General features: G+C 36.4%; 1 protein-coding gene across 4 annotated transcripts in view; it reads left to right on the top strand.

Annotated features, from left to right (window-relative positions):
* The window catches only part of TMEM144 (transmembrane protein 144), a 55,890-nt gene extending 28,831 nt beyond the window's left edge, over positions 1-27,059 (top strand). The window contains exons 12-15 of one of the 4 annotated variants that reach the window (XR_004682410.1): positions 21,959-22,033; positions 23,640-23,689; positions 24,914-25,694; positions 26,593-27,059. Coding sequence is in view for 3 of the 4 variants with exons in the window: in XM_035022830.1 (XP_034878721.1) it covers positions 21,959-22,033; positions 23,640-23,666 (102 nt within the window). In the remaining variant the exon portion in view is untranslated. Of the gene's footprint in view, positions 1-6,648; positions 7,676-21,958; positions 22,034-23,639; positions 23,690-24,913 lie in introns of those variants that run through there. The other 3 variants (XM_035022830.1, XM_035022828.1, XM_035022829.1) reach the window with 3 other exon arrangements.
* The last annotated feature ends 264 nt before the right edge of the window (positions 27,060-27,323 follow it).

Below are 27,323 nucleotides of genomic sequence, written 5' to 3'. Positions count from 1 at the left end.
ATAGCTGTAGGATGTGTGTGTGTGTTTTCATTAAAAAACATGTTTTAGGGGCACCTGGCTGAGCGTGGGACTCTTGATCTCGGGGTTGTGAGTTCTAGGTTGGGTATAGAGATTGCTTAAAAACAAAATATTTTTAAAACACTTTTTATTTGTTTTAGAATTTTTCCTATTTACCTTTATTTGAGGAATAATGTGAATAGTATTTTGTAATAGTTTTTACTAAAAATATACATAAATCAAAGACACTCTGTCAAGGTATCATAGATTTAATACTTGCTGTCTTCATATGCAGCTGCAATAACAAATAATTCCTGGTTCTAAAAAGATCTGATGTTCCTAATCTCTGGCAACCAAAAAGCAAACTGTGTACTTGGATAATCCTTAAAATGATTATCCAATTTTAGATTTAAAATATCATTTTATTTATTCTAAGTGAAATGTTTTGATTTAGAAAGCCATAATTTGATAATACTGGATTCTCAAATTTAAAAAATAATAAATTTGTTTAGGAGATATGCACCAAGATCTTAATTTTTGTACTTTTTAAAATACCCAAGACAACTGAAATTGCTTCCATACACATTTCTCATTTATTTTAGTCAGGGTTGCTTTCCACAAAAAATATTTCTATGTCTAAAGCATGCCGTAATCTCTTTACAAATATTTCATCTCCCTCCTAAAGGATAATGATTGCTATTTAAGAATTGGGTATTTATTATCCAGTATAACATCCTGAAGCCTTAGAAAATCACAAGTGAGCATAGCTTATTTGCAGTTAGAGGTAAAAGGAAGCACAAATGAAGAATAGATTTAATGTAAAGGATCTGGAAAATTATTTTAGTCACTACTACTTTAATAATGATACGAACTTAAAAGCCCTCTTCCCTAGTTATAAGAACTTGAGAGAGAGAACCCTTAGCCATTGAGCCTAGTGGTAATTCCTGAGTCCTCTAAAATGATACTAAAAGACATTCAAAGAAAGCTTTTTTTAAAAGACACCTTTAAAAAGATAGCTAAGATCAAATAGAGAAGAATTTTTTTTTAAATAATAAGCCATGACCACGTAGGGCTTAATTCAGGAGTGCCAGGAAAGTTCATAATATGCAAATTAATCAGGGTTATATAATATTAGGTAATCAGAGAAAAACTATGTGATAATATATATTCAAAAGACATGTGCTGAAATTAAAAACCAGTTTTGTTTTGTTTTTTTTTATTTGAGAGAGAGAGCACAAGCAAAGGGGGAGGGATAGAGGCAGGGGGAGAAGCAGACTCCCCGCTGAACAGGGAGACCGATGCAGGACTCCATCCCAGGACCCTGGGATCATGACCTGAGCTGAAGGTAGATGCTTAACTGACTGAGCCACCCAGGTGCCCTAAAAACCAGTTTTTAATTAAGAGAAAACCTCTTAGAAGTGCTACAAATAGGAGAAAGCAGTCTATCAAAAAACAATAGCAAACACATAGTTAAAGTGAAAACTAAAATTCTCTCAATTATCCCTCAATAAAAGAAAAAAGAAAAAAAAGGAGTTCTCTGTAAGTTGAAAGAGATTTCTCCATCACTGTTATTATTCAGTATTTTCTGGAGATCCTAGCCAGTGTGGTAAAACAAAATTAAGAAAGAGAAATAGATGTAGGAAAGAAAATGAGAAAACTGTCATTTGCATGTAACATTATCTTCTTTAAAAATCTAAGTGAGGGGCGCCTGGGTGGCTCCTTCGTTAAGCATCTGCCTTCGGCTCACATCATGATCCCAGGGTCCTGGGATCGAGCCCCGCATTGGGCTCCCTGCTCGGTGGGAAGCCTGCTTCTCCCTCTCCCACTCCCCCCTGCTTGTGTTCGTTCTCTCGCTATGTCTCTCTCTGTCAAAATAAATAAATAAAATCTTTAAAAAAATTAAAAAATAAAAAAATAGTGTATCAGCTGAAAATCTTGAGATCCAATAAGGTCATTTGGTAAGCTGCCAAAATATAAGATAAATATAAAATCAATAGCTTTCTAATATGCCACCAATAACCAATTAAAAAGAGGAAAATAGGGTTACCTGTATGGCTCAGTCGGTTAAGCGTCTGGCTCTTGATTTCAGCTCAAGTCACAATCTCAGGGTCCTGGGATGGAGCCCCACGTGGGGCTCTGCATTAAGTGGCCGGGATTCTGCACTCTGCTTGAGGATTCTGTCTCCCTCTCCCTCTGCCCCTCCCCTTTCTCGTGCTCTCTCTCTCTCAAATAAATAAATCTTAAAAAAAAAAAAAAAAGGAAAATAAATGCTGTTAAAAACTACAAAAATTATAAAATATAAGAAAATAATCAACAAGGAATTTCTAGATTTATAAAATCATTCACTTTACCACAGAAGTTTACTATAGAACATAAGAAAATACCAGAACAAATGGGGAAACTCACCACATTCCTGACGGAGCAACTCTCCGATGTGAGTAGGCGTTTGTTTTCCAGTACATTCAGTGTGATTCCTACAGAATTCCAATGGAGTTCCATCTGGAATTTTGAGAGTGAGTTCTGAAGTTTGGCCAAGTATGTTTGTAAAAATAGAGAGAAGACCAAGCTGGAAGCAAAGAATGACTTTTATTGACCTTCTGGACTTAAAAAGAAACAATTTACAAATCTGTCTGCAAACAAAACTTAAGAAGTATCCAGTGAGACTTATCATTCAGTGCAGGTGCCTAATTGCCTCTTCACAGGTGGTTTAAAGGCAAGTTTTAAATGTTTCACATGCCAACTCGTTTAAGAAAGAGCTATCAACTAAACCCTGAAGCCAAAATCCTATTAGAATTTTTTTAAGATTTTATTTATTTGAAAGAGAGTGAGAAGGGGGGCCACTAGCAGGGGGAGTGGGAGAGGGAGAAGCAGGCTCCCCACCAAGCAGGGAGCCCGACGCCGCACTCGATCCGAGGACCCTGGGATCGTGACCTGAGCCGAAGGCAGACGCTTAACCGACTGAGCCACCCAGGCTCCCCTTGTCAGAATTTTTAAAAAGTATTTTTCTTAGAAACAAGATAAGACCCTAGAGGAAAACAAAAGCAAAACACGTATCTTTACGACTTTTAGGTCCTATCAGTTACGTCTTGAAGCAGTACTCGAAGACACGTATTTGAAAGTCTACAACCTACAGCAATAAGAATTTAATCCGAGAGCCAAGTGCTTTTTGTGCTAAAGAGTTTAATGATTTCAGTTAGTCTTAATGCCATCCGGGCACCAGTTGGAGGCTTTCCACTTCCAATACTCCTCTATGTCTGGTACCTGTTCGTCTTTGGCAAGTTTGCTTTAGAATTTTACTCTTAGCTATTTTAAGCTAGATGTACATTATTATCTTTAGAAACACACTTTCGACACAATGTCTACAGAAATACCAATGCAGGGAATTACAACCACAACAATTTGTAGGTCAGTAGCTACTCCCAGATAAAAAATAAGATGATCTGTTATCTTAGTAGCTGTTTTAAAGATCCAAGTTAAAAACTTTGTGCTTTGGGAAGAATGTTAGCATGATCTTTCTTTTTTTTTTTTTTAAAGATTTTATTTATTTATTTGAGAGAGAATAAGAGAGAGAGAGCACATGAGAGGGGGGAGGGTCAGAGGGAGAAGCAGACTCCCCGCTGAGCAGGGAGCCCGATGCAGGACTCGATCCCGGGACTCCAGGATCATGACCTGAGCCGAAGGCAGTCGCTTAACCAACTGAGCCACCCAGGCGCCCTAGCATTATCTTTCTAAGCGTTAATACTCACCTTTGACAAAGAGAAACTGTTGCTATTGCCCAAATACAATCGGTCTTTGTCTTTAGGAGACTAGGCAGTTTGGACAGATTCTTAACCTCAAAGGGGAAAAATGCTTCTCTCTGAGAACATCATTCTTCTGACTACATAGACAATAAAGGAGAGAGCTCAGCAAAGTAGTCATATAATTAGGTTGCATAAAGTGCTGATAATTGTCTTATTTAAGTCATTGTAGCAAATGTCTAATTCACAAAGGACATTTGGAAATCACCTGATTGTATTCATTCTTTGAGCAAATATTTGAGTGCCTACTCTTCATCAGTACTGGTATCTAGGTAAAGGTTGTAGAATTTAAAACTGACAAGATGTCAGGGAACCTTAAAGCTTGGCAGGAGAGAGAGTGAGTGTGTGTGTGTGTGTGTGTGTGTGTGTGTGTAAATAAGCTACTCTGTACTTGACAAAGCTTTGTGGTGCTTTCATTTGTGGAACTTGTAATAGAGTGACTTCTGGTAGTATTGATCCTCACAGTGAATCAGAAAATTCAGTTGGCCCCAGCCCAACTTAAAAGACCTCTCTCTGGGGCGCCTGGGTGGCTCAGATGGTTAAGCGTCTGCCTTCGGCTCAGGTCATGATCTCAGGGTCCTGGGATCGAGTCCCACATCAGGTTCCCTGCTCAGTGCAGAGCCTGCTTCTCCCTCTCCCTCTGCCACTCCCTCTGCTTGTGCTCTTCTATCTCTCTGTCAAATAAATAAATAAAATCTTTAAAAAAAAAAAAAAAAGACCTCTCTCTGGTCATCAAATAGAGGTCATTTAATCCAGTTCTTCCCAATTCTTTATGAATTTGAAGAAAGAGGATATATGCTTTTTGGAATTTGGACTATGTATTAATTGGCATTAATCTTAATAAGAGATAAAAATAATATTATCGGGCGCCTGGGTGGCTCAGTTGGTTAAGCGACTGCCTTCGGCTCAGGTCATGATCCTGGAGTCCCGGGATCGAGTCCTGCATCGGGCTCCCTGCTCAGTGAGGAGCCTGCTTCTCCCTCTGACCCTCCCCCCTGTCATGTGCTCTCTCTCTCTCATTCTCTCTCTCAAATAAATAAATAAAATCTTAAAAAAAAAAGATAAAAATAATATTATATGATTTGACTGTCAGGAGATCTCAGTGTTGTTTTAGAATTTATATCTAAAGTTAGGGAGGTACTGGTCCTGTTTTACTTTGTGATGTTCAAACCTTGCCTTAGAGCATCAGGACTTATATTTAAAGGGGGACATAGACAGCGTGGCAAGCGTTCAGATGGGAACAGCCAGGGAGCTTCAAAGTATTTCATATGAAACATGGTCAAAGGAGCTAAAATACTGATCCGGAAAAAAAAAAAAAAAAAGCTTTAAGAACATAAGACAGTTACTTTTTAATGTTTGAGGGTTTATCTTGTGGGAGAGAGATTAGAATCAATCTATCTGTACCCCTGGAGATAGATAGAACTTATAGTAAATAGGGGCACCTGGGTGGCTCAGTTGGTTAAGTGTCTGCCTTCAGCTCAGGTCACAATCGCAGGGTCCTGGGATCGAGCCCCACATCAGGCTCCCTGCTCAGTGGGGAGTCTGCTTCTCCCTCTCCCCGCTTGTGCTTTTTTTCTCGTTCTGTCTCTCTCAAATAAATAAATATTTTTTTAAAAAAGGAACTTACAGTAAATAAAATCTCTCTACTTAACACAGAAAGGTACTTCTTTGTTAGGGGCACCTGAGTAGCTTAGCCAGTTAGGCGTCGGACTCTCAATTTTAGCTCAGGTCATGATCTCAGGGTTGTGCGTTGGAGCCTGGTGGTCGGTCAAGCTCTGCACTCAGTGAGGAGTCTTTTTGAGATTCTCTCCCTCTGCCCCTTCCCCCTCTCTAAAATAAATAATATATCTTAAAAAAATAAGATATTTCTTTGTTAATCAAAGATGGACTGGCTACGTTGGGAAGTGGTTGTTAGTGTGTCCCATCTTTAAGACCAGTGCACCTACCCGTAGCTGGGCAAGACAAATTTAGTCTCTCTGTTTCTTCCTCACCCTTCAGATCCATCTCTCTCTCTCCATCTGCACCTTATCGTCTGTGCCCAGGAAGGCTGTAGTTGCCTCCTTCATTATCTCCTTGCATCCATCTGGACCCCTCCAATCTGTTCACCATCTGCAAGAGAAGAGTGGGTTTTATGAAATGTGAATCCCATCTTTTCACCATATCTGGCTGCCTGTTTCTTTAATGCCTTCCTATTACTTGGAAAAATAAAACCCCAAAGTCTACGTGGCCTATGAGACCCCCATAAGCTCGGGCCATAGCCCTCCAACCTGGTTTTGCTCCACTTAACTCTCAGAGCTGTGGTCACATTGACTTCCTTTCAGTCCCTGGCAAGTATCACACTTCCTCTTACAACAGAGCTTTGCACATAAAATGCCTTCTACCTGGAATCCCTACTTGTTTCCCTGCCCGATTAATTGGTACTTACAGTTAGAAGCTTAATTCCTCACCCTCCAAACCAGCCTCGCTAAGATTCCTTTGAAACACCCCTCAGAAACAATAGTGGTCATTTACTTATTAACACCCCTCTCGCTTTGTAACATTCTTTTCTGTGATGATTAACTTCTGTCTCCCATGTTACATGATTATCTCAATAAGGGCACATTTTGCTCACCATTTTAACCCCAGCGTATGTTGATGCAAAGTGGGTGCCCACATGTATTTACTGAGGGGGTGAATTAGGAAGGTTCTAATGGGTTGTCAAGAGAATCTGGGTGATTACTTGGAGGGAGAGCAAAAGGCATACAGGTGGCTGGAGCAGATGGTTAGTAAGGTCCCTAGCAATTTTGATATTCTGTGCTTTCTGCATGTTTGATTCAAATTTTCTTAATTACACTTACCCTGTTTTATCATCCAGGGTCTGCAAAACTACCTATTGATGATATTTGCATTTTTCATCATCTTGAGTGGAGCATTATGCACTGCTTTCTCTAAACTCTAACAATACAAGACTGGCAGATGGCAGCAGTAGGTAAGAGAACCCTGCTGCAGGGCTCTGAGTGATCATGCTGAGAAGAGAGTTCATTTTCTTACAGCAAATGGATCTCAACCCGTCTTGGACTGGATAAATGATTTTTTTTTTCCACAAATGTGAGAATAAAGGAAAACTAAGTTTCGGTCAAGTATAAAAATGGAAAATTCTTCTAATGAACTCTTTATAATGGTAGGACTTTACGGGGTGACGAAAATGTCCACCTTACAGTATTACAGCTGAGAGTGCTCCTTTTACCACAATATTGCTCGGTGTTGCATAAGCAGCAAAACAGTGTGGAGTTCATCTACACAAAGAATTTTGTGTAGATGAAAATTTCCAACATATTACCAAGTTTCCAACATATTACCCTCGTTAATGAAGAGAGGCAGAAAAATGTTGGGGAGAGAAATGGGGAGAAGACCTTACCTTATAATGGAATTAGATTCCAAAGCTATCTAGATCCTTGGCCAGAAAAAGTAAACGTCAGAGTCGGTAACTGAATATGAAAAAGGCCATTTCATTTTTTGCCCAAACTTATTTTTACTTCAAATTAATATTGCTCAACTCTACGTCACCCCCTCATCTTAGCTCAAAATGCTTTTGATTATCTCCAGATAAAATCCATCTTCAGAGAACAAAAATTTCCAACCATTGAGAATATGTGTATAATACATATACAGACATATACAGTTACACATAAATACACACATACATGTCTGTATGATTCCAAACTTGGGGGAAATTCTAGAGTTGCTATAGTGAGGGTCTAGCTTATTAGAGTAAGAATTTGCAGGGAGCAAACACTTCTTTGTATGTAAAATTTATTATTTTTTTTCTGAAATACACTTTTCTAAAATCCCTTTTTAAACTGGAAGTTTTCTTCCACTTTTAACTGGTGGTTTCCATTAGGGAAAAAAAAATAATGGACATGTTATTTTTATATATATATTCAAAAGAGACAGAATACCACTAACCCGAATGGGTTTCATCTTCATTGTATGACTTTGAAGAAGTTCCTGAGCCTCCTGTATCAGATTCCTCATCTATAAAATGGACATAATGATAATGATAATGTTATTGTAAGGTTCAGATTAATTAAAATCTGTAACATGTTCATGAGTATCTGGCACTTGGCAAACATTGTATAATTCTTAGCTATACTTGTTATCTACTGTTTGAGAAAGAAAATGTGTCTATAGATTGGAGAATATTTTGTAAGAGCTATGCCCTCACCACCAACCCATCTAAACAACTAATTATTATTCATTCCTCTATTTGAGTGCAATTTAAGTAATGATACTGGATTCGCTATTTCATTATTGAATTCTTTGTAACACCTTACCAAAACTCATTTTAATTTTAACCTGAAATATTATTATGTTGATAACTTTAAATAAATTGACATGACACAAAAGCTATTTTGCTAACTTAAATATATTTTCAAATTTCATATTGATAGCGTTTAATTATTCTGTAGTGGAGAATGCCAATTTATATGCAAAATTTTAAATGTGAAGTAAGGCAATTGCAGAAGAAAAATGAAAAAAAAAATCTTATTACCACTATACAGTTTCTGCTACCACACAATGCTTTTATTGTTAGTAAGAGGTAAGAGTAGTGTGCGGGGGAAAAAAACAAGCTTTTCAAAATGGTTACCATGCAGAAAACTTATTACGTAGAGGTTAGTCTAAACAGGTGATTACCAAATCTCCACTTTCCTTGCTCAATTTAAGAAGTTAACACCTGTCTCTCTAGAAGTTTTTTTTGTTTTGTTTTTTAATGGGGATTTTTTTATTATTATTCATTTGAGACACAGAGATACAGAGAGAGAGACAGCATGAGCAGGGGGAGAGGCAGAGGGAGAGGGAGAAGCAGGCTCCCCGTCGAGCAGGGAGCCCAATGCGGAGCTCGGTCCCAGGACCCCGGGACCATGACCTGAGCCGAAGGCAGACGCTTAACCATCTGAGCCACCCAGGCGCCCCTCTCTAGAAGTTTTGAGGCTTTGTTTTTCCTTGTCTAGTATGGTCAAATTCTTGTGTTTTAACTTTTTCTTGCTTGGCTTTCTGTCTCTATTTATAGAGAAGGTACTACCTTAAGTAGGGAAGTGGTAGCCCAACTCATTGGGCTGGCATCCAGATTATGGGAATTGTTTATTATCAAAATAAAAACTCCTAATTTCTCAAAATTCCTAATGAGTTTTATGAAATTATTAAGTACAGCATTTCCCTGGAGTTACCAAATCTCCATGTATTCTTCTTGTATTCATTTATTTGTTCTTAGAATTGCTAACTACTAGACCTGTATGTATCAGTATTGGTGAGCTGAAGAACACATTGAGTTAAAAAGGCAAATTGTAGAACCATGTGCACAGTATGATACCATTTAGGTAAATTTTTAAGAATCAAAGTAATTTATATTTTTTCTATAAATACCTATATATGCAAAAAATTAGAAAAATACATATACAAAGTTCATAATGATATTTGACTCCAGTGAGGATGAATGAGATAAGAACGGCAACACTGGGGTCAATGTAAACTTAAGCATTATCTGTAATACTCTAATTTTTATAGCAATGAATTCATATATTTGTTCTTTAATATGTGTTAAAGAGTCAATAGCAAAAGAGCTCAGGACATGTGTCTAATGTTAAAGTAATTAAGACTAGGGGCACCTGGGTGGCTCAGTCATTAAGTGTCTGCCTTCAGCTCAGGTCATGATCCGGGTCCTGGGATCGAGCCCCGCATCGGGCTCCCTGCTCAGCGAGAAGCCTGCTTCTCCATCTCACACTCCCCCTGCTCATGTTCCCTCTCTCTCTGTCAAATAACTAAATAAAATCTTAAAATAAATAAATAAGTAAGTAAGTAAGACTAAGTAAGGAAAATATGGGTGTATTTTATTTTCCTCTTCATTTTTTTTTAGTACTTTTTAATTTCAAAGCAAGCATGCACACACACATGCACACACAAATAAAAGAGATCAAGGCAAAGTTGAGAAATTTTCCAACTTAAAAGTCCCACCGTCTAAAGATAGAATCTAGAAACTCACTTTTCTAGCCTCCATTGCAGTAGGATGTTTCGTTCCTGATTATGTAGCCTCCTCCAAATAGACAAAAGTAATCTAAAATGACAGAAAACAAATTATGGTGGCCTGAGGCATGAGGGTTAACTACAAAGAGTATAGGGAACTTTATGGGTTGCTGGAAGTGTTCTGTATCTAGGTTGTAGTGGTGATTACATGAGTGTATATCTTTGCTCATAACACTGTCCACCTAAGTGGGAGAATTTTATTGGATGCAAATTATACCTCATTAAAGTTGATTAAAAGTCAATTAAAATAGGCTATATTTGTGTGTGTGTGTGTGTTTTAATGAGGCCAAATTTCTTTTTTTTTCACTGTTTAAGGAATTTTTATTAAAGCAAGAATTTTATAATCCAAATTACGTTTCCTTGCTCAGTTATCCATTCTGTTATTTAAAACAGAAGTGACATTCTGAGCTATTCCACAGTAAAGAATTACAAAATTAAAGAAAGGAATGCTTTAAATTTTTGCACTTTACTTAAAAATTCTTTTTCCCAGGGTCTATAAAACATTAATTTGTTTTTATATTTTACTATTTTTGTTGTTGTTGTTTTTAAATCAGTAAGTAATCTAGGACTAGCATTATGTTTGCTAGACCTGGCATTTGCTCGGTACATAAGGTTCAAAGTTTTCTTTCCTTTTTTTATTTATTTTATATTTTGCAATTTTTTTTTCTAAAATGTTTAAGTCTTTCAATGTTTAGATATTTTTCTTCGGTGAAGCACGAGTTTCTTCTCGTGGTCCCTGATCAATTTTAAACAGTTGGAATACCAGTGGCACTGTTAGCTGCTTTCTGGGCAGCGTCTTTAGCTCGGTGGGCTTGTAGTACAGCTACAGCTTCATCTACTTTAGAATGGAGAGACTCTAGAGACTCAAGCAGATGAAGAAGTTCTGAATTATCAATCTCCAACAACATGCCAGTGATTGTACCAGCAAGAGTAGGGTGCATGGCTTGAATTAGAGGAAAGAGCCGTTCATGGTGAATGAGGCCAAATTTCTGAAACAAGGGTTTTAGGTAGCTCACAGAATATCCAGTAGGACCATGGAATTGACCTTGGAGGCTACATAATCAGGAATGACACATCCTATTGCAAGAAAGGATGCTATATTTTGCGAAATTTTTTTTGCATCTTTTGAGATGATCATGTTTTTCTTTTTACCCTGTCAATATGGCAGATTACATCGATTACTTTTCAAATATTAAACCAATTTTGCATTCCACTAGTAAACACTACTTGGTCATGATGTGTTTTAGCCTTTCTCTAAATTGTTGGATTTAATTTGCTTTTGTGTTCATGATGGATATTGGTCTGTAATATCAGGGTAGTGGCTTTAAAATGTTTGCTAAGAATTGATACTATTCTTCCTTAAATGTTTGGTAGAATTCAAAAGTAAAGCTATCTAGGTCTCATTTTCTTTAACATATATAGGTTGATTCAAGTCATCTATTTCTTCTTGAGTGAATTTTTTTAGTTTTTGTCTTTCAAGGAATTTACTCATTTCATATACATTGAGACATTATTAGTATAATATTATTTATAATATTTCATCATTCTCCTTTTCATATCTATAGGATCTATAGTGATATCCACTTTCTCATTCCTGATATTGGTAATTTGTTCTCTTTTTATGAACATTCTAGCTAAAAGTTTATCAATTTTATTCATCTATTCAACAAATTAGCTCTAGATTTACTTGAGTTTGTCCTACCCTGTTTTCCTCTTCAATTTCATTGATTTGTGTTCTTTTCTATTATGTATTCTGTTTCTTATAAGTTTTTAACTTGCTCTTATTCTCCACCCCTTCCTCTTTTTCTAGATCTCCAATTATACATACATATATTCTACCTGCCTTGACCTTCCCAAATTCTTATTTCTATCTACTCAATTCAGGGAGCCTGTCGGGCCCTGTGTTCCCCCTTACAGCACTGCAGCCTGCAAACTCTATCTAGGCAGTAAAATTGAAAAATTACAGTGCTCAACTTATTTGTTTCCCCTTCTGACAGGGATCATGGTCATGTCCTGCCTATGGTTCAGTGTTTCATACATTTTACCCATTTTGCTATTTCTTTAATGTATAAAGATTAACATGGCTCCTATTACTCCATCTTTACCAGAAGTAGAAATTCTCTGATTAGCATTTTGTTACATTTTAATTTCAACTTCTCTTTTGTCACATTTTCATGAACAGCAACATCAAAGAATAATTAGTCATTGTAGTTGGTTGAATATGGCTCCCCAAGAAATATGTCTAAGTCCTAATTTCCAGTACCTGTGAGTATGACCTGATTTGGAAATAGGGTCTTTGCAGATGTAATTAAATTAAGGATCTCAAAATGTGATCATCTTGGATTTAGGATGGACTCAAAATCCAATGACTAGTATCCTTATAAGACAAAGGAAAGAGATTATTTGATACAGAAACACAGAGAAGAAAGCCACATGAAGATGGAGGCAGAGATTGGAGTGATGTAACTACAACCCAAGGAAGGTCAAGGATTTCAGGAAGCCACTGAAAGCTAGGAGGCAGGCATGGAAAGGGGTTCTCCTTCAGATCTCCTAGAAGGAACCAACCTTGCCAGACTTTTAGCCACTAACTGTGAGAGAATAAATTTCTGTTGTTTTAAGCCATCAAGTTTGTGATAATTGTCCCATCCCTAGGAAACTAATCCAATGAGCATACAAAATAAGATGCACAAATGCAACCCATAACCTTTAATACTGGCAATACTACTACTCAGATAAAGATGTTGGCTAAGCTGCAAAGCAAACATAGAGTAAGTAGAAAAATTACATGGTGTGAAGGTCTCAAAAAGTGGCTTTTTGTCTTTAACAGAGTTGAGTATTTCATCTTTAGACAGTACAGGATGGGGCATACCTCTCTTCCTCTATAAAATGAAATGGAATATGTCAGGTGATTTTTGTTTGTTTGTTTGTTTATTTTTAAGGGAAAAAAAATGACCTGGAATGTTGTATAAAGCATTTTAGGCACACATCTCTGTATACAAAAAGCAGTGACAGGAATTCGATAAAAGGAGTAGGATCTTTTTTTTTTTTTTTAAGTTTCTTGATATTGACAGGAAGATTCTTCTTGCAGACAAAGGACATCAGAGCTAACTTGGTTGTTTTTTTAGCTACTGAAGTCTTCATGTGGGAATGTATCTCATTTTCTGTTGAAGACAAACTGGTCTCTCTGGACAAAAGTTTAACTCCTATCTTCTTAAGCATCCTGAGGAAGTGAAAAATAAAATTGAACAGAGAATTTTAATATGTGTTTTGTGGCTTACTTATCACTTGTTTACACTGATGCTAGAGTAACCTTTATATACTTGACTCACATGATTATGGAGGTTGAGAAATCTCAAGATCTGCAGTTGGCAATCTGGAGCCCTGGGAGAGCTCATGATATAGTTACAGTCCAAGTCAAAAACCTGAGAAGGAAAAGCACTGATGGTGGAAACTGCTGTCTGCATCTGAAGGTCTGAGAACCAGGATAGCCAATACACTAAATTCTACTCTGAGTCCAGGTCCTCCAAAGGCAGAAGAAAACTCCCATTTCAGCTCAAAGAGGTTCAGGCTGACAGTGAATTCCCTCTTATTCAGCCTTTAATGAATTGGATGAGGCCTCTGACACGGGAGAGGGCAATTTGTTTTACTTAGTCTACCAATTCAAATGTTAATCTCTTCCAGAAACACTCTCATACACACACCAGGAATAATGTTTAACCAAACACCTGGGCACCCTGTGGTCCCATCAAGTTGACACATAAAATTAACCATCACACGTATGATAAGCCATTTTGTGTAATTAGCTCTTTAACCATAAAAAGAATTTTGAGTTTAAACCCTTAAGTACACTGCTTGGTATTACTATTCCATGAAGATTGTTTTATAATGTGTCTGAGACTATAGTAAAAACATGTTTATTATAAACACACAAAAGAACGTGGAATTCTTGGGAAGTTTTCCTCTGGGTTCTACCTGGTCTGACAGTAATTAGAATTTCACTTGCTTATATTGAGCAAAGGCTTTGGAGGCAGGGAAGTAAGGAACCTAAAAAAATATGGTTAGAACTTTTTTAAAAATTACGCAGTCTGAAGAAGGAAACTCAATATATTCTCTCCATATACATAGTGTATTTCTCAATTGAAACACGACATATAGCTCTGGAAAGAAAAAGTAAAGAAAAAAAAAAAGACTAAGTTGTCACTTACTTGAATGGACACAGCATTATGAGATTGGTGGTCAATTCATTCATGATAAATTTTAAAAATACATAAAATGTTTTATTTTGTATAAAATTCCATAAATTTTGAGTGTAAAAACATGTTAAGACTATGTTCAAAAACTGTTTATATTTGGTTCAAAATATGATATAGTAAGACAAAGAGGTTTTGGGGGATCTTTGAGGGTTAGTTTCATTGAGGCAATTTATTAAATTTGCATGTTGATAGAACATGGACAAGAAGCATTGAAGAGACAGTAATAGCCCAACAAATAGAAAAATTGTAATTGAATATGACATTTACTTTATTGAGGCACAATTTATATACAATAAATGCTCACTCTGATAAATTTTTACAAAGTTAAACACTTGACCTGCCATGACACAAATCAAGTTATAAAGCCTTGCTTCTATCACCCAAGAAATTTCCCTCATGACTCTTTGTGGTCAATTCCCCAGGCCTACACCTTCTACACCACCCCACACCCCGCACACATCATTTTAGGCGATCACTGTTCTTCCACCATTATAAATTTTGCTTGCCCTTACAATATATATAATGGAACCATAAAATATGTTTCCTTAGTGTCTGGTTCTTTTCCCTCTGCGTAATGTTTTTGAGACTCAGATGTTTTGTTGTATGTCAATAGTTGGTCTCTGTTAATGAGTAGTATTCCATCGCCTTTTATGAATATGCCACAATTGGTGTATCCACTCTTCTCTTCATAGACTACGAACACTCCTGCACTAGACTTTCTGTGGATATATGCATGCATTTCTTTTAGACATATACTGAGGAGATGAACTGCTGGGTGGAGGTGAGTAAACATTAAGAAAAGAGGCCCTGATTGATATTCAGGAACTGACTGGCCCAGTACTCTCAGGCCTTGGGGTTCTGTTGAATGGAAGCAGCTTCACAGAACATCACCATCAGACAAGGCCACCCTGTGACCAAGATGGATCAAGAGAAAAACAATCATGTCTGAACATAGACAAAACAGAAATACTGTCTGAGCCACAAAATTCTCCTTCTGGATGAGATGCTCATGACAGCTATGGCCTCTCTCTCGTCTTCCCCCCTCCTAGATAAGATTTATAAAGACACTCAGTCACAGAATTACCCATTTCCTGAGAGCATCCAATCTGGAACAAAGCCCCACATCCTTAAACCCACTCCAAAACCACCTAGCAGAGTCTCAATCCTAATTGTAATTACCAATATACACAAAATAGGGAAAGGAGGAAGATGTTAATGACACCACAGGAACCAAATCAGTAAAATAGTAAGTGTGGGAAACTGCATGGGACAAATGATGATTTGATTCCTTCAACAAATGCACATATGTGTGCACGTGCTCATGTATGTACATATGTATTTCTGTAATCTATATAATATACATTTAGCTGCTTATATATACACGTGTGTGGAGGTGTACATTCAGAGAGAAAGAGAGAAGGGTCTATAGATTTAAAACAACTTCATAGACATGTGAACCAAAAGCAGTATCTGACCTTATTTCAATCCTTATTTCAATAATAAAGCAATTAAAATTTGAAAACTGTCCAAATAAGTTATCTTGAAATATGTTTAGGTTTGATAACAGTATTTTGATTACTTTTTAAAAGTGTCCTTTTTTAGAAATTCAAACAGAATTACTTATGAATGAAATCAAATGAGGTCTGGGATTTGTTACAAAATGCTACAGGGGTGGGGTTAGGTGGGTGGGGCTTTTAATAACAAAGTTGGACTTCATCGATAGTTGCAGAAAGTTGTTGATGGGTGGTGTTATGTTATCATTTGCACATTTGTGTATGTTTGAAATTTTCCCTAATAAAAATTAAAAACATTTTTTAAAGTTAATATCCAGTAGACTAAAAATAGCCTGTCATTTACTTAATTTGCTTTTCCTTTATTACTTGTTTTAACATTTTTCTGTTGAAGTTTTCACCTAGATGAATTGACATTTTGTACAACAATCCTTTGATCTATTAAAATATTAATGTTTTCGGGGCGCCTGGGTGGCTCAGTCATTAAGCGTCTGCCTCCGGCTCAGGTCATGATCCCAGGGTCCTGGGATCGAGCCCCACATCGGGCTCCCTGCTCAGCAGGGAGCCTGCTTCTCCCTCTCCTTCTGCCACTCCCCCTGCTTGTGATCTCTCTCTCTCTCTTTCTCTGTGTCAAATAAATAAAAAAAATCTTAAAAAATAAAATAAATAAATAAATAATGCTCCTCTTTCTAGTTGAAATAAAAGGAGCTTTTATTTCAGCTTAAGTACACTCCAGGTCATTTCTTTGATACAATACATGTCTTCACCTTCTTCTTTACAGTCTCACTTTCCTTAAACCCTTCTTGTCTCTCCCCAAGCTACAAGCATCTTAATCTGAAGATACATTTCTGATTTATCTTTGTAGTTTCACCTCACTGATTTAGGTAGCCAACGCAATTTTTTTTTTTTTAAAGTACACAATGAATGTTTATTGAATGAATTAAAATAAGCTAAATCCCTAAGGCCTTGTTTGGTGCTAAAATTATCTTCTATCACATATTTAGGTTTTATATTGAAAGAAGTTTATTAGAGAAAAATTAAGATACTAAAATTCAAGACCATTTATAATTTCACTGTGTAACTTCTTTTAATAAGAGCTAGCAACCAATTAATACAGTAGATAAAATTTACAAAGTTTAACAGGAAACCATTTTAAATCCTCGATCAGAAAGAACAAAAGTAAAACATAGTTTCTGTCATATCTTCCTTAGTTAAAAACATGTCTTATGATTAGAGTAAGAAGAGGAGCCAAATAAAATTATTTATACATTTTAAGGATTGTTTTTTTGTGAGACTCAAGGAATATATTAGTAAAAATTTTGTTGGCTCTCATAAGAAATTATCCAAGATGATGTTAAAACTAAACAGCCAAGAAAATACAGGCTTTAATTTTCTCTAGATAAAAAAATTAGCATTCCAAGTAATCTCGGAATTAAAAATCTTATATTTCTTAAAGCTGTAATGAAGTATAATATTTATTTTATTTACTTATTTATTTTATTTATTTATTTATTTATTTATTTATTTATTTATTTTGCTTAAGGATCAATACTCTAAGATATGTCTAATGTTTATATACAGTAAACAAAAAGCACTAGGTTTGGTTGCTGGGTTAAGATTCTATATCCTGATATTCTTTGACAATCATGTATGTGTCTGTGTCCCTAAAATTTTCATTTTAATGTGCATGATAAAATAAGGCATTAAATAAGTCATAGCCTACTTCCCTAAAAGGAAGTAGCCTAAGAAATCTAGAAAAATATTCTTTCCTATTATTTCTACATAAATTGTAACATACATGAAAACCTAAATCTGAAGTATATAAACGGTGTCATCCAACACAACTTACTACTTACAGCCCCTGCATTATAGTTGAAAAGTTTAGAACAATTATGACCTCTCCAAAGAGGAGCCATTCAACTTTAATAATTAGGAGAAATGTCGTAGTCAAGTGAGTTGGTTAAAACGAAATATTCACTCAAAGTGAAGCATCTGTTTGCCTCGCCTTTAGTTATTAATGTGTATTAAATAATCATTCATTTAATTCATCTGTAAAAATACATTTTCAATTTTGACCACCAGAGGACAGTGCAGGCTTAATTGTGATAGTCTTTATGTTTAAAAAAAAAAAATGTTTACTTTTTTTTTCAGTTTGGGCTGCCTTTCTCTTCCCTCACCCCTCCACCCGCATCTCTCCTCTGAAATGACTGTACTTTGCCATTTATGGATTTTTTTTAAATCTGAACTAAGAAAGAAAACTATTTTCTATCTCATACCCCATACATCTCAGTTGAATTCTCAGTGTGACATCTGTTTTTCAGTCTTGGGTTTTTATTACTTTTTGACTCTAGTATTTAGTCTTCATCATTTAATTTCCTAGAAGTGGAACGCATCACAAAATAAATCCATTTTTAGAGTTATGTAAACAGAAGAGTGTGTTGCCTGAGAACATTCAGGACATAGGAAAATTCTCAGTCAGTGCTACCCGCAGTGGTGAATGTGGCTGAATAAATACTGAGCTAGCAGCCACATTATTCTCTGACCTAGTGACAGAGACATTTACTAAATCATTAGGCTGAATGGCTTCAGGTTTCTCTAAGATGCTCTAATAATTCTTCCTCAGCTTCATTAGACATTTTAGGTCACAAAGACCTGGGACTATTTGCCCTGCTATTTTTGAAGACCTTTTGGCAACCCAGAGGCGGAAATGTTTTCCCAATAGGCTATTAAGTAATCATTTGCTGTAATTGGATGGATTCTGAATATGGATTCTTATGGCTTCTTAACATCACGGGGTGGACTGGCTAAAGGAAAGTGTGTCCTCAATTCCTATTTCCTGGGTACAGAATGATGTTTTACTAAGGTAGATGTCTGAGGTAAAGTCAGGTACCAAATGATCCTGTTTGTTTCAGCTCTAAAATGCCTAGTGGAAAATTACCAAGAAGCAAATTCCATGGAGATAGGAAAGTTGGACATGTCTAAAATACTCAAATCATAAACTGAGATATTTTCCAGAACCTTCTTCATTTCTATTCATTTACACAACAAAAGTCATTTCGAATCCTGTCTCTTCACTTGTACCATCTTAATTGTGATGCTTCTTATTGAGGACCTCAGTTCTGAAATTCAAAATCACATATATGTGTTGTCTTGGTAATAAAACCATCAACTTTAATATGGGAATGTGACAGATTTCTTAAATATGTGGTAAGAGAATATATAAAAATCTAAATCTCACAATATATTCCAGGAGATTTTTTGTGCATTTTATGTGGGGGGTGGGGGAGCAATTGGAAGACAACTTGGAATTGAACGCTTTCCAGTAGGAGGGATTTTCTGCAGAAACCAGGCTCTCTCTACATGCTGCGCCATTTTATGTAAATGTGGATCTCTTTTCTGTGGCTTTTGCAAAAATTCAAAATGCCTAATTATTTCTGAACTTCAGTGCTTTGTGGAATTGATTTCTCCTCCTGAAAAGATGTTTCAAAATCATAAATCAAAGGAAGACAACGTAATTTCCCTCAGCTTTTGTGTGGTTTTACTGGATTCTGTAGCACCAGCTGTTTGACTTACTATTCATTCCAGCGAACTTTTCAGAAAAGTCTCTCAGAATCCAACAGGGCTTTTCTTTTGGCCCATTCTTAGGCAGTTTAGCTGTGGAAGAGAAAGACAGAGAGAGAGAGAGAGAAAGGAAGGGAGAGGGAGAGAAGCACATCAACATAAACTGTTATTCATATTGGCTGGAGTTTAAACTACACTAAAAGAAATTTCTTTATAGAACAAGAATTTGTTGTTTTTTTAACATAACTTATGATGCCCATCTTCATTCTCACTGAAATGGACATAGATTTTGTTTAAATTGGTTTACCAATAAAATAAGTTTATTTTAAAGCAATAAAAAAAGTATAAAACTGAAAATTAAATAGCACCTTGATTCATTCTCTCATTCTCTCCCCATCTCTCAGTTTCTTTCTTTCACACACACACACACACACACACACAGGCACATGCACACAGTCTTAGAGATTATTTCTTACATTTGTTACTAAAAAAATAAATAAAATGCTGCCATTAATATCTTTGCATGATATTTTGTGCATTTCTGTGTATATGTTTATAAGGCATATTTCTAGTAGAATTATTGTATCACAAGACAGATACACATTTTAAAATTTGACATATATTGCCGTAATACTCTGCAGAAGTTGTAATTGTATTTTAACTCTGCTAACAGATTTCTCTATATATTGCCAAAATGATTTTTATCAGTTTCTTAATTATTTACCAATGTGAGTTGATTAAAAATGGCATCTAAACATCTAAATGTCTAGATGTGTATTAGTTTGTGAGCAGAATTGATCAATTCTGTCTACGTATTATCAACTCCTTGTATTGCCTTCCTTGTGATCTTTCTTCTTGTTCCTATCTCTTGACAATTTTTTCTGGGAAGTTCGGGGACTTAAAATGATAATTAGTAGGATCCTTTTATATATCAAGGGAATGAATCTCTTTGCTTGTGGTGTACTTTTTGGTAAATACTTTTCCTAGTTTATTTTTCATTTTGCTTTTGTTGATGATTACCACGCATACATTTACTTCTTACAAGGTAAAACATACCAAGTGTTCCCTTTTAGCAAATTTTGGTCACAGTATCAAAATAATTCTTATGTATCTCTGTGATTTTTTCCTAACACTTTTATTTTCATATCTTATATTTAAAGTGTTAATTCATATGGAGTTAATTTTAGAGCAAGGGCTGAAGATTTACCAATGTTATTTTTCCAAAAACCTCATAAGTTTTTTCAGCACCATTTGTTGAATAATTCTGCTTTTCTTTGATGTTCTGAAATGTTTTTAATGTACGCTAAATTCCTATAGGTATTTGAGTCAATCTCTGTATCATGTAATCATTTTTTGTGCTAGGACCAAGAGTTGTACTTACTATGTCTTTTTTTTTTTTTAAGATTTTGTTTATTTATTTGACAGAGAGAGACACAGCATATGTCTTAATAGTACATCTTAAAACTGGTTAGTTTATTCACTGTTACTCCTCTTCCCTTTCAGGTTATTTCTGGTTATTCTTATATGTTTGTATTTCAAGATAAATTTAGAGTAAGTCTGTCATGTTCCGTGCAAACAAACAGCAGCAACAATACATCTGTTGGTTTGTTTTTGTTTTTAGGTTTTTGTTTTGGGGTTTTTTTAAGAGGGGGGAGGGGCAGAGGGGGAGAGAATCTTAATAGTCTCCATGCCCAGCATGAAGCCCCACATGGGGCTTGATCTCACAACCTTGAGCTCACGACCTGAGCCGAAATCAAGAGTTGGTCACTTAACCAACTGAGCCACCCAGGGGGCCCCCATCTATTGGTATTTTGATTGGATACCATCTAAATCTGTAAATTTAATTCAGGGACGATTGACATCTTTCAAATTTTCTAGTATTTTGGTTGTGTTACTGCATGGTTTTATATTTTATTATTATTGGTTTAAAGTGCCAGTTTTGGGGAGAAAAAACAGTTTTTGGTTCTATTTATCAATTCTATTATTTGTCTTTTATATTTCTGTTTTTATTATTTTAATCCTCTTTATTTTTAATCTGAGTTAAGTTTTAATTCAATATTTTATTCTATCTCAAAGTATAAATACTTACATCTATTAATTTTTCTATGAATATAGCTTTAGACAAGTCACCTAAATTTTGATATACTAGTTTATATTTTCATTTTCTAGATATTCTGCACTATCAGTTAAAATACTCTGTTTTACACAAGAATAATTAAGATAACATTTTAAAATCTCCAGGTGGTTAGAGGCACGTGGGTGGCTCAGTCGATTAAGCGTCTGACTCTTGATTGCGGCTCAGGTCATGATCTCAGGTGAGATGGAGCCCTGCATCTGGCTCTGCGCTCAGCGGGGAGTTTGCTTGAGATTCTCTCTCTCCCTCCCCCTCTGCTCTTCCCCTATGCACTCTCTCTCTCAAATAAATAAATAAATTTTTAGAATTTCCAAGTGGTTAAAGTTTTTAAATTTTTATTTTTACAATTTTTATTCTTCATAAAAGCAATGTAACCCATATTCTTTCTAGTTATTAAAATTCATTGAAGCAGGTTTTCTGCACTAAGATAGGATCAATTTCTATAAACGCTTAATGGAAGCTTGAAAATAAGATGCCATGACTGTTCTCAGGTGTTTAAATTCTGCATATACAAATCAAATCAACCTTATTTATTGTCTTTTTCACATCCTTTAAACCAAATAATTATTTTTAAAATTTAATCTATCAGTTAATGTTTCCTGAAAGGATTGTTTTTCTGTTCATTTCCTTTTCTATTTCTTGTAGGTTTGCTTCTTGAATCCTGATGTTATACTACTTAGTTCAGAAAAATTTATTCCGGTTAGATCTTTGTTACAGAAGGTAAAGTTTATAAAGTTCCGCTGTGTCTTTTGAATGCACTTTTTGACCTAACTTTAGACGGTTGTTTGTGAGCAGCTTATAGCTGAGCTTTGCTTTTTGATCCAATATAGTCTTTTTATCTAACCAACTAGTTTATCCTATTTATTGTTATCCTTATAAACACTGTTTGGTTTCATTTCTTCCATCTTATTTTATGTTACCTTTTCATTTTTCATAATTTCCCTTTCCCCGTCTTTTTATTTTCTGACCCTCTGTCCTTGTAATTATAAAGTGTATGGGCCCCTCTTCACTTTTCTGGTGTGCTATGGGTGAACCAGTGTGAACCAGAGTCTAATAGAGTCAGCTCGGTTCCTGTTACACAGACGGATCCCAGGCCCCCTGAATCAAGGATCTGAGAGGTGGAAAAGCCGTGGGCTTGCTCTTCACAAGCTTGCCAGGGTTCTTTCGAACTCTACCAAGACTTATTTTGCAAAGTATCAAACATACTGAAAATTTGTGCAACAAACCCAGGTTTGAAAATTTGAAAGAACAGTAATAGAAACACCTGTATACCCCTCACCTAACTCCAATAATTGTTAACGTTTTGCTCCCTTTACCTGTTCTCCCTCTCTCTTATTGTCTCTCTATCTCTCTCGCCTCCCTCCCTCCTGCCCTCCCTCCCTAGAGTTCCTGAAAAGTAAATTCCACCAATCATGAGACAAATCGTGTCATATTATTTTAACTACTTCAGCCTTTATTGTTGAAGACTAGAATGTTGTGCTTCACAATCACAATATTATTAACACAGCAGAAAAGCTTAACATTGATCCAAAACTGTTATCTAATATGACATCTGTGGTTGATTGTTACATTGATGGCCACTGCAAGCCTCTGAGGCATCAACAAAAGGATCCACCGCAAGCAGAGACTAGATATGCGTATGCTGACCGGGGCCCGGCCTCATGGAAGGCCACTGGTGCCGCCAAGGACACTCGTCTGGCCTTCTAGAAAATAAAAGAGCCTATGAAGAGAGGGTTCGAGCCATCCAGTGGTTCCCTCCAGCTGCATGAGCGAGTGCTAACAATATCAACAGAAGAACCTCCCAACCCATCCACGGAACCCTGAGAAACAATATTTAAGCCACTGAATTTTAATTCGATACAGAGCAACAGCTCTTAGTCTATATTTAAATTCCTCTGGTGGTTAAAATAATGTCCTTTATAGCTTCTTATCACTTTTTTGATCCAGATCCACTCAAGACTTACACATGGAATTTAGCCATCATGTTTCTTTACTGCCTTTTTATTTATACCTGTCCCCTGTCCTAGCTGTTTTTCTCTTTAATGATATTGACTTTTTTATTAAAGAATCTAGGCCTGTTGTCTTATAAAATAGTCTATAATCTTGATTTGTCTGATCATTTCCTTGTGAATAACTGCAGTTTAGATGTTTTTGTCAGAATACAATAGTTAATGTGGTAGACTTCCCATTATATCATATCAAGAGAGATGCTGAGTTTGATAATTTTATTAAGGTGTTTCCTACCAGACTTACACATTATTAAAAAAATATTTTGAAAGTTTGTAAATATCCTGTTCCCCAACTAACTTTTACCCATTGGCTATAGCACCCAGTGATGACCCCTGCTGAATAAATTATATCAGTGACTGCAAAAAGGTGATTTTGTAATTCTATCATTAATTGTATATTTTTTACCCAGTATTCTTCTGTGAAAATGAACTTTTCCTGCTTCCTCCCTTCCCTCTTTTTCTATGGACTTAGGAACTTGTTGTTGTTGTTGTTGTTCAACGTATCAAAATCTATTGTAAATGTCATTGTTCTTAATACTTCAGTTCCTCAAAGTTGGCCAGCTGGGAAGGCCCCTCAATGTGCACTTCTTAGCTTTCTGGTACATTAACTCGCCCTGTATTTCTCCCATCCAAACCATTATCAATCCTTTCTTCAAAGAGATTCGTTCCTTTTACTGGGAAATGACATTTAGAAACCAAGAATTGTCTAATTCTCTTGCATACTGGAGAAATCATTTTACTTATCTGTATTTTTCATTTGTAATTTATTTCCCACACTTTTTTCCTATCTAAGGAAAGGTCATGTGTTAGACCTTTTTAAATATCATGGTTTTAATGAGGCTGTTATATTTAGACATGCAATTTGCTTGAGAATATTGTAGGGGAGGGGCTGGGGCTAGTAAATTATAGCTTTAATTCCAGCAATCACTTTCAGAATTTTTTAGGTCTACTGTGTTCCTGTCCCAGTGAGTTACCTCCTTTCATCTTCCATTGTTTCCTGTTTGGAGGGAGAAGACTCCCCCAGCAACAGATGGACATGGCTCAAAGGGAAAGCGTGTAGCTCATAGCTGTTCATCTGATTATTAATCTCTGGTTCCTCCAACTTCATTCAGCAGCCTACTTCTCTGGATTAAGAGTCTAGATCAGACAAAATAAAGAGGACACCTGTGCACTTTTCCGTGCTCTTCTGCGGCAAAGAAGAGGCCCCACAGATGCATTTCCAGCTTTCTCTGTGGCTACCCTCACTCTATTTCTCGGTCTTTCTAATAAAGGATCTGGGTAGAAGCCACAGGATAACTTCTACATGGCTTCACCTAGCACAGCTTATGTGTTAGTTAAGTCTCTCTTGATTTCAAGGGAAAAAGCCCAACACAAACCAGCTTGAGATAAATAGAAATTTATTCATTTATATAAATGGGGAGAGAATAAATAGAATGATATTCAGGCATGACTCAGTTCAGAATCGGTGGGTCCTCTGTCTCTCTCCCTCCTCCCATCTTGTTCCTGTCTCCTCTGCTCCCCTAAGTTTTCTATGACTCGCTTTCAGCCCTACATATCCTTGCTTACTTTTATTTTCCTTATTCTTATAAAGGCTATCTCCACATGGTAGTGAGACTTCACAAGCAGCTCCAGCTACCTACCATTCTAGCTCCAACATCTCTTACGAAAAGCACCTTCTACATCAGCTAGAGACTGAAGAGTCCCAAAAGAGAACGTCAGCCCCATGCTTGCCCTTGGAGCAATCACTAGACTGGGGGAATGGGATACCATGAATGGGTGGACTGTTAATTCCCACATGAGGAGGGAGGAATCTGTGAGTGGCACTCCCAATAGAACACGAACGAAGAGAGAAAAAGACCACTTCATGAAAGAGGGAAGAGGCACATCAAACAAAAATATCATGTACCCACTACAGCTCAGCTTTTATAACAGCAGCACCTCTGGCCCAGAAGATATGAGGCAAGACATTTTGGTATCGTTATCGCTATATCAAATGTTGCAGCATCCGCTAATCCAACATATCGGTGGCTCTTCATGTAGCTTCATGGCATTAGAGACTGACCATGAGAGAGAGCTGGAATAGAAAAAGAAATGGAAAGCTCTGAAAACCGTATCATTCCGTTTAGACTAAGTCACGCTGCCTCTCCAAACAATCCCAGAACCACAGTGGCTCACTCAGCAGGGTCTTTGTCTTGCTCTGAGCTCTGGGGTTCCACATCATCTTCATTCCAGGACCAAGGCTTAAGCAGCAGCTTCTATCTGAAACCTTCTGTTCTCCTGGAAGAGAGAAAAGGGAGAAAGCAGAACCACGTGATGGTGCTTAAAACTTCCGAAGTGACACCATTATTTCCACTCACATTCACCTTTCCCAGGTCAGTGTCCTGGCCAACCCTGATATCAACAGGGCAAAAAGTATACTCATTCAGCAGAGACAGCTGAGTAGAAAAATGCCTGGTAGAAAGTGGTTCAGTAGAGAGAGGCAGCAATTATTTTCTCAGTAATACAATTGACCACAATAATTAGAAGGACAAAGAGAACTGTCTTTTTGAGGAAATGTAAGCTATCTCTGAAGACTCCTAGGACTAATGTGTCAGTAAATTGTAAGGGGATATCATGGCTAGAGTTTCTCTGAAATACCATCCATTGGACCCAAAGAGATATTGTTTATATGCTTGGCCTAGGGAAATATCGAATATACTGAGCTAAGCAAATGTGAAAGGAAGAAGGAGAAGCTGTATATATCCTCCCTATTTCAGGAAAGAATGACCTATGCTTAGGGTGGCCATATTATTTAACCACATAAATTGGGATACTTTGGAGAATAAAAGGGGGAATTTTTGATACTTTACATTGGGCCAACTAGCAAGCCTTAGCAAGTCAGGACCTATAATCACTCTACTTTTATCCCATGATTGCCATAGATTGTAATAATAAATTTTTGTATGTTCTAATTTATTTATTCCCAGACATGGGTCCCCTCATCGGACTCATCAAAATTTTAAAGAGCACTGTTAAAAGTACAGCTTCCTGAGCCTTATCGATAGAATTTAAATCTCCGCATCTGGGTGAATGTGGCTGAATGTGATAACGTCGAAGTATCCCATCACTTCCACTTCTTGCCTCTCCTGTAGAAATATTCTACTTCCTACTCTTCTGGCGTGAAGTTTAGCCATGTGACCTGCATTGGCCAATGAAATGTAATTGGAGTGAAGCTCTGTCAGAGCAGAAGCTTTAAGGCCATTAATGCTTTCACCTTCTCTTTTTTCCTAGGCCAGAAAGATCAGCAATGTTCCATATGGGGCTCCTTTTTCACCCTCGGTCCGCAAAGTGAAGAGGACATGGATCATAGCTACAGCCAGCCTAGAAGGGACTCGCCACATGAAGAAATAAATCTTTTTTGTAAGGAACTATGATTTGGGGTGCATTTGTTTCCACAGCATAACCTAGCAGGATATGTCTGTATCTCACTTGAAAACCCTAATCAGATTAATTATTCATGCTCCATTAATTTTATTCATTGTTCAGTTCTATTTTTTAACTTAAGCATCTCACACAGGACAAAGTACAGATGATGTGTCCAATTGTTATTGACTGTTTTCATTTGATTAGTTGTATTTATAGTACTATTAGATTCCCTACCATTAATTTATCCTAAATAGTTTTGAGGTACTCTTGCATTTTTTTCTGAAAGAAGGAACACATGTACACTGTAGACAACTCGAAAGTAGAGAGTATAAAAAAATCACACACATGCACAAACAGTGAATCATGGAACACTTCATCTAAAACTAATGATGTAATGTATGGGGATTAACATAAGAATAAAAAAAAAGAAATATAAAAAAAATAAATAAATAAAAAATCACACACTATCCCATAAAACTTAGATTAACTACTTTGATATTTTAATTAATTTTCAAGCACTTCCCAAGGATATTTTAGTTATTTGAGCATACTATACAGTATTAAATATAATTTTCTCATTTATTTCTACAAAAATA

This window comes from Mirounga leonina, unplaced genomic scaffold (genome assembly GCF_011800145.1).
Source record: "Mirounga leonina isolate KUSES-001 unplaced genomic scaffold, KU_Mleo_1.0 Mir_176, whole genome shotgun sequence".
NCBI lineage: Eukaryota > Metazoa > Chordata > Mammalia > Carnivora > Phocidae > Mirounga > Mirounga leonina.
This window is presented reverse-complemented; position numbering and strand designations above follow the sequence as displayed.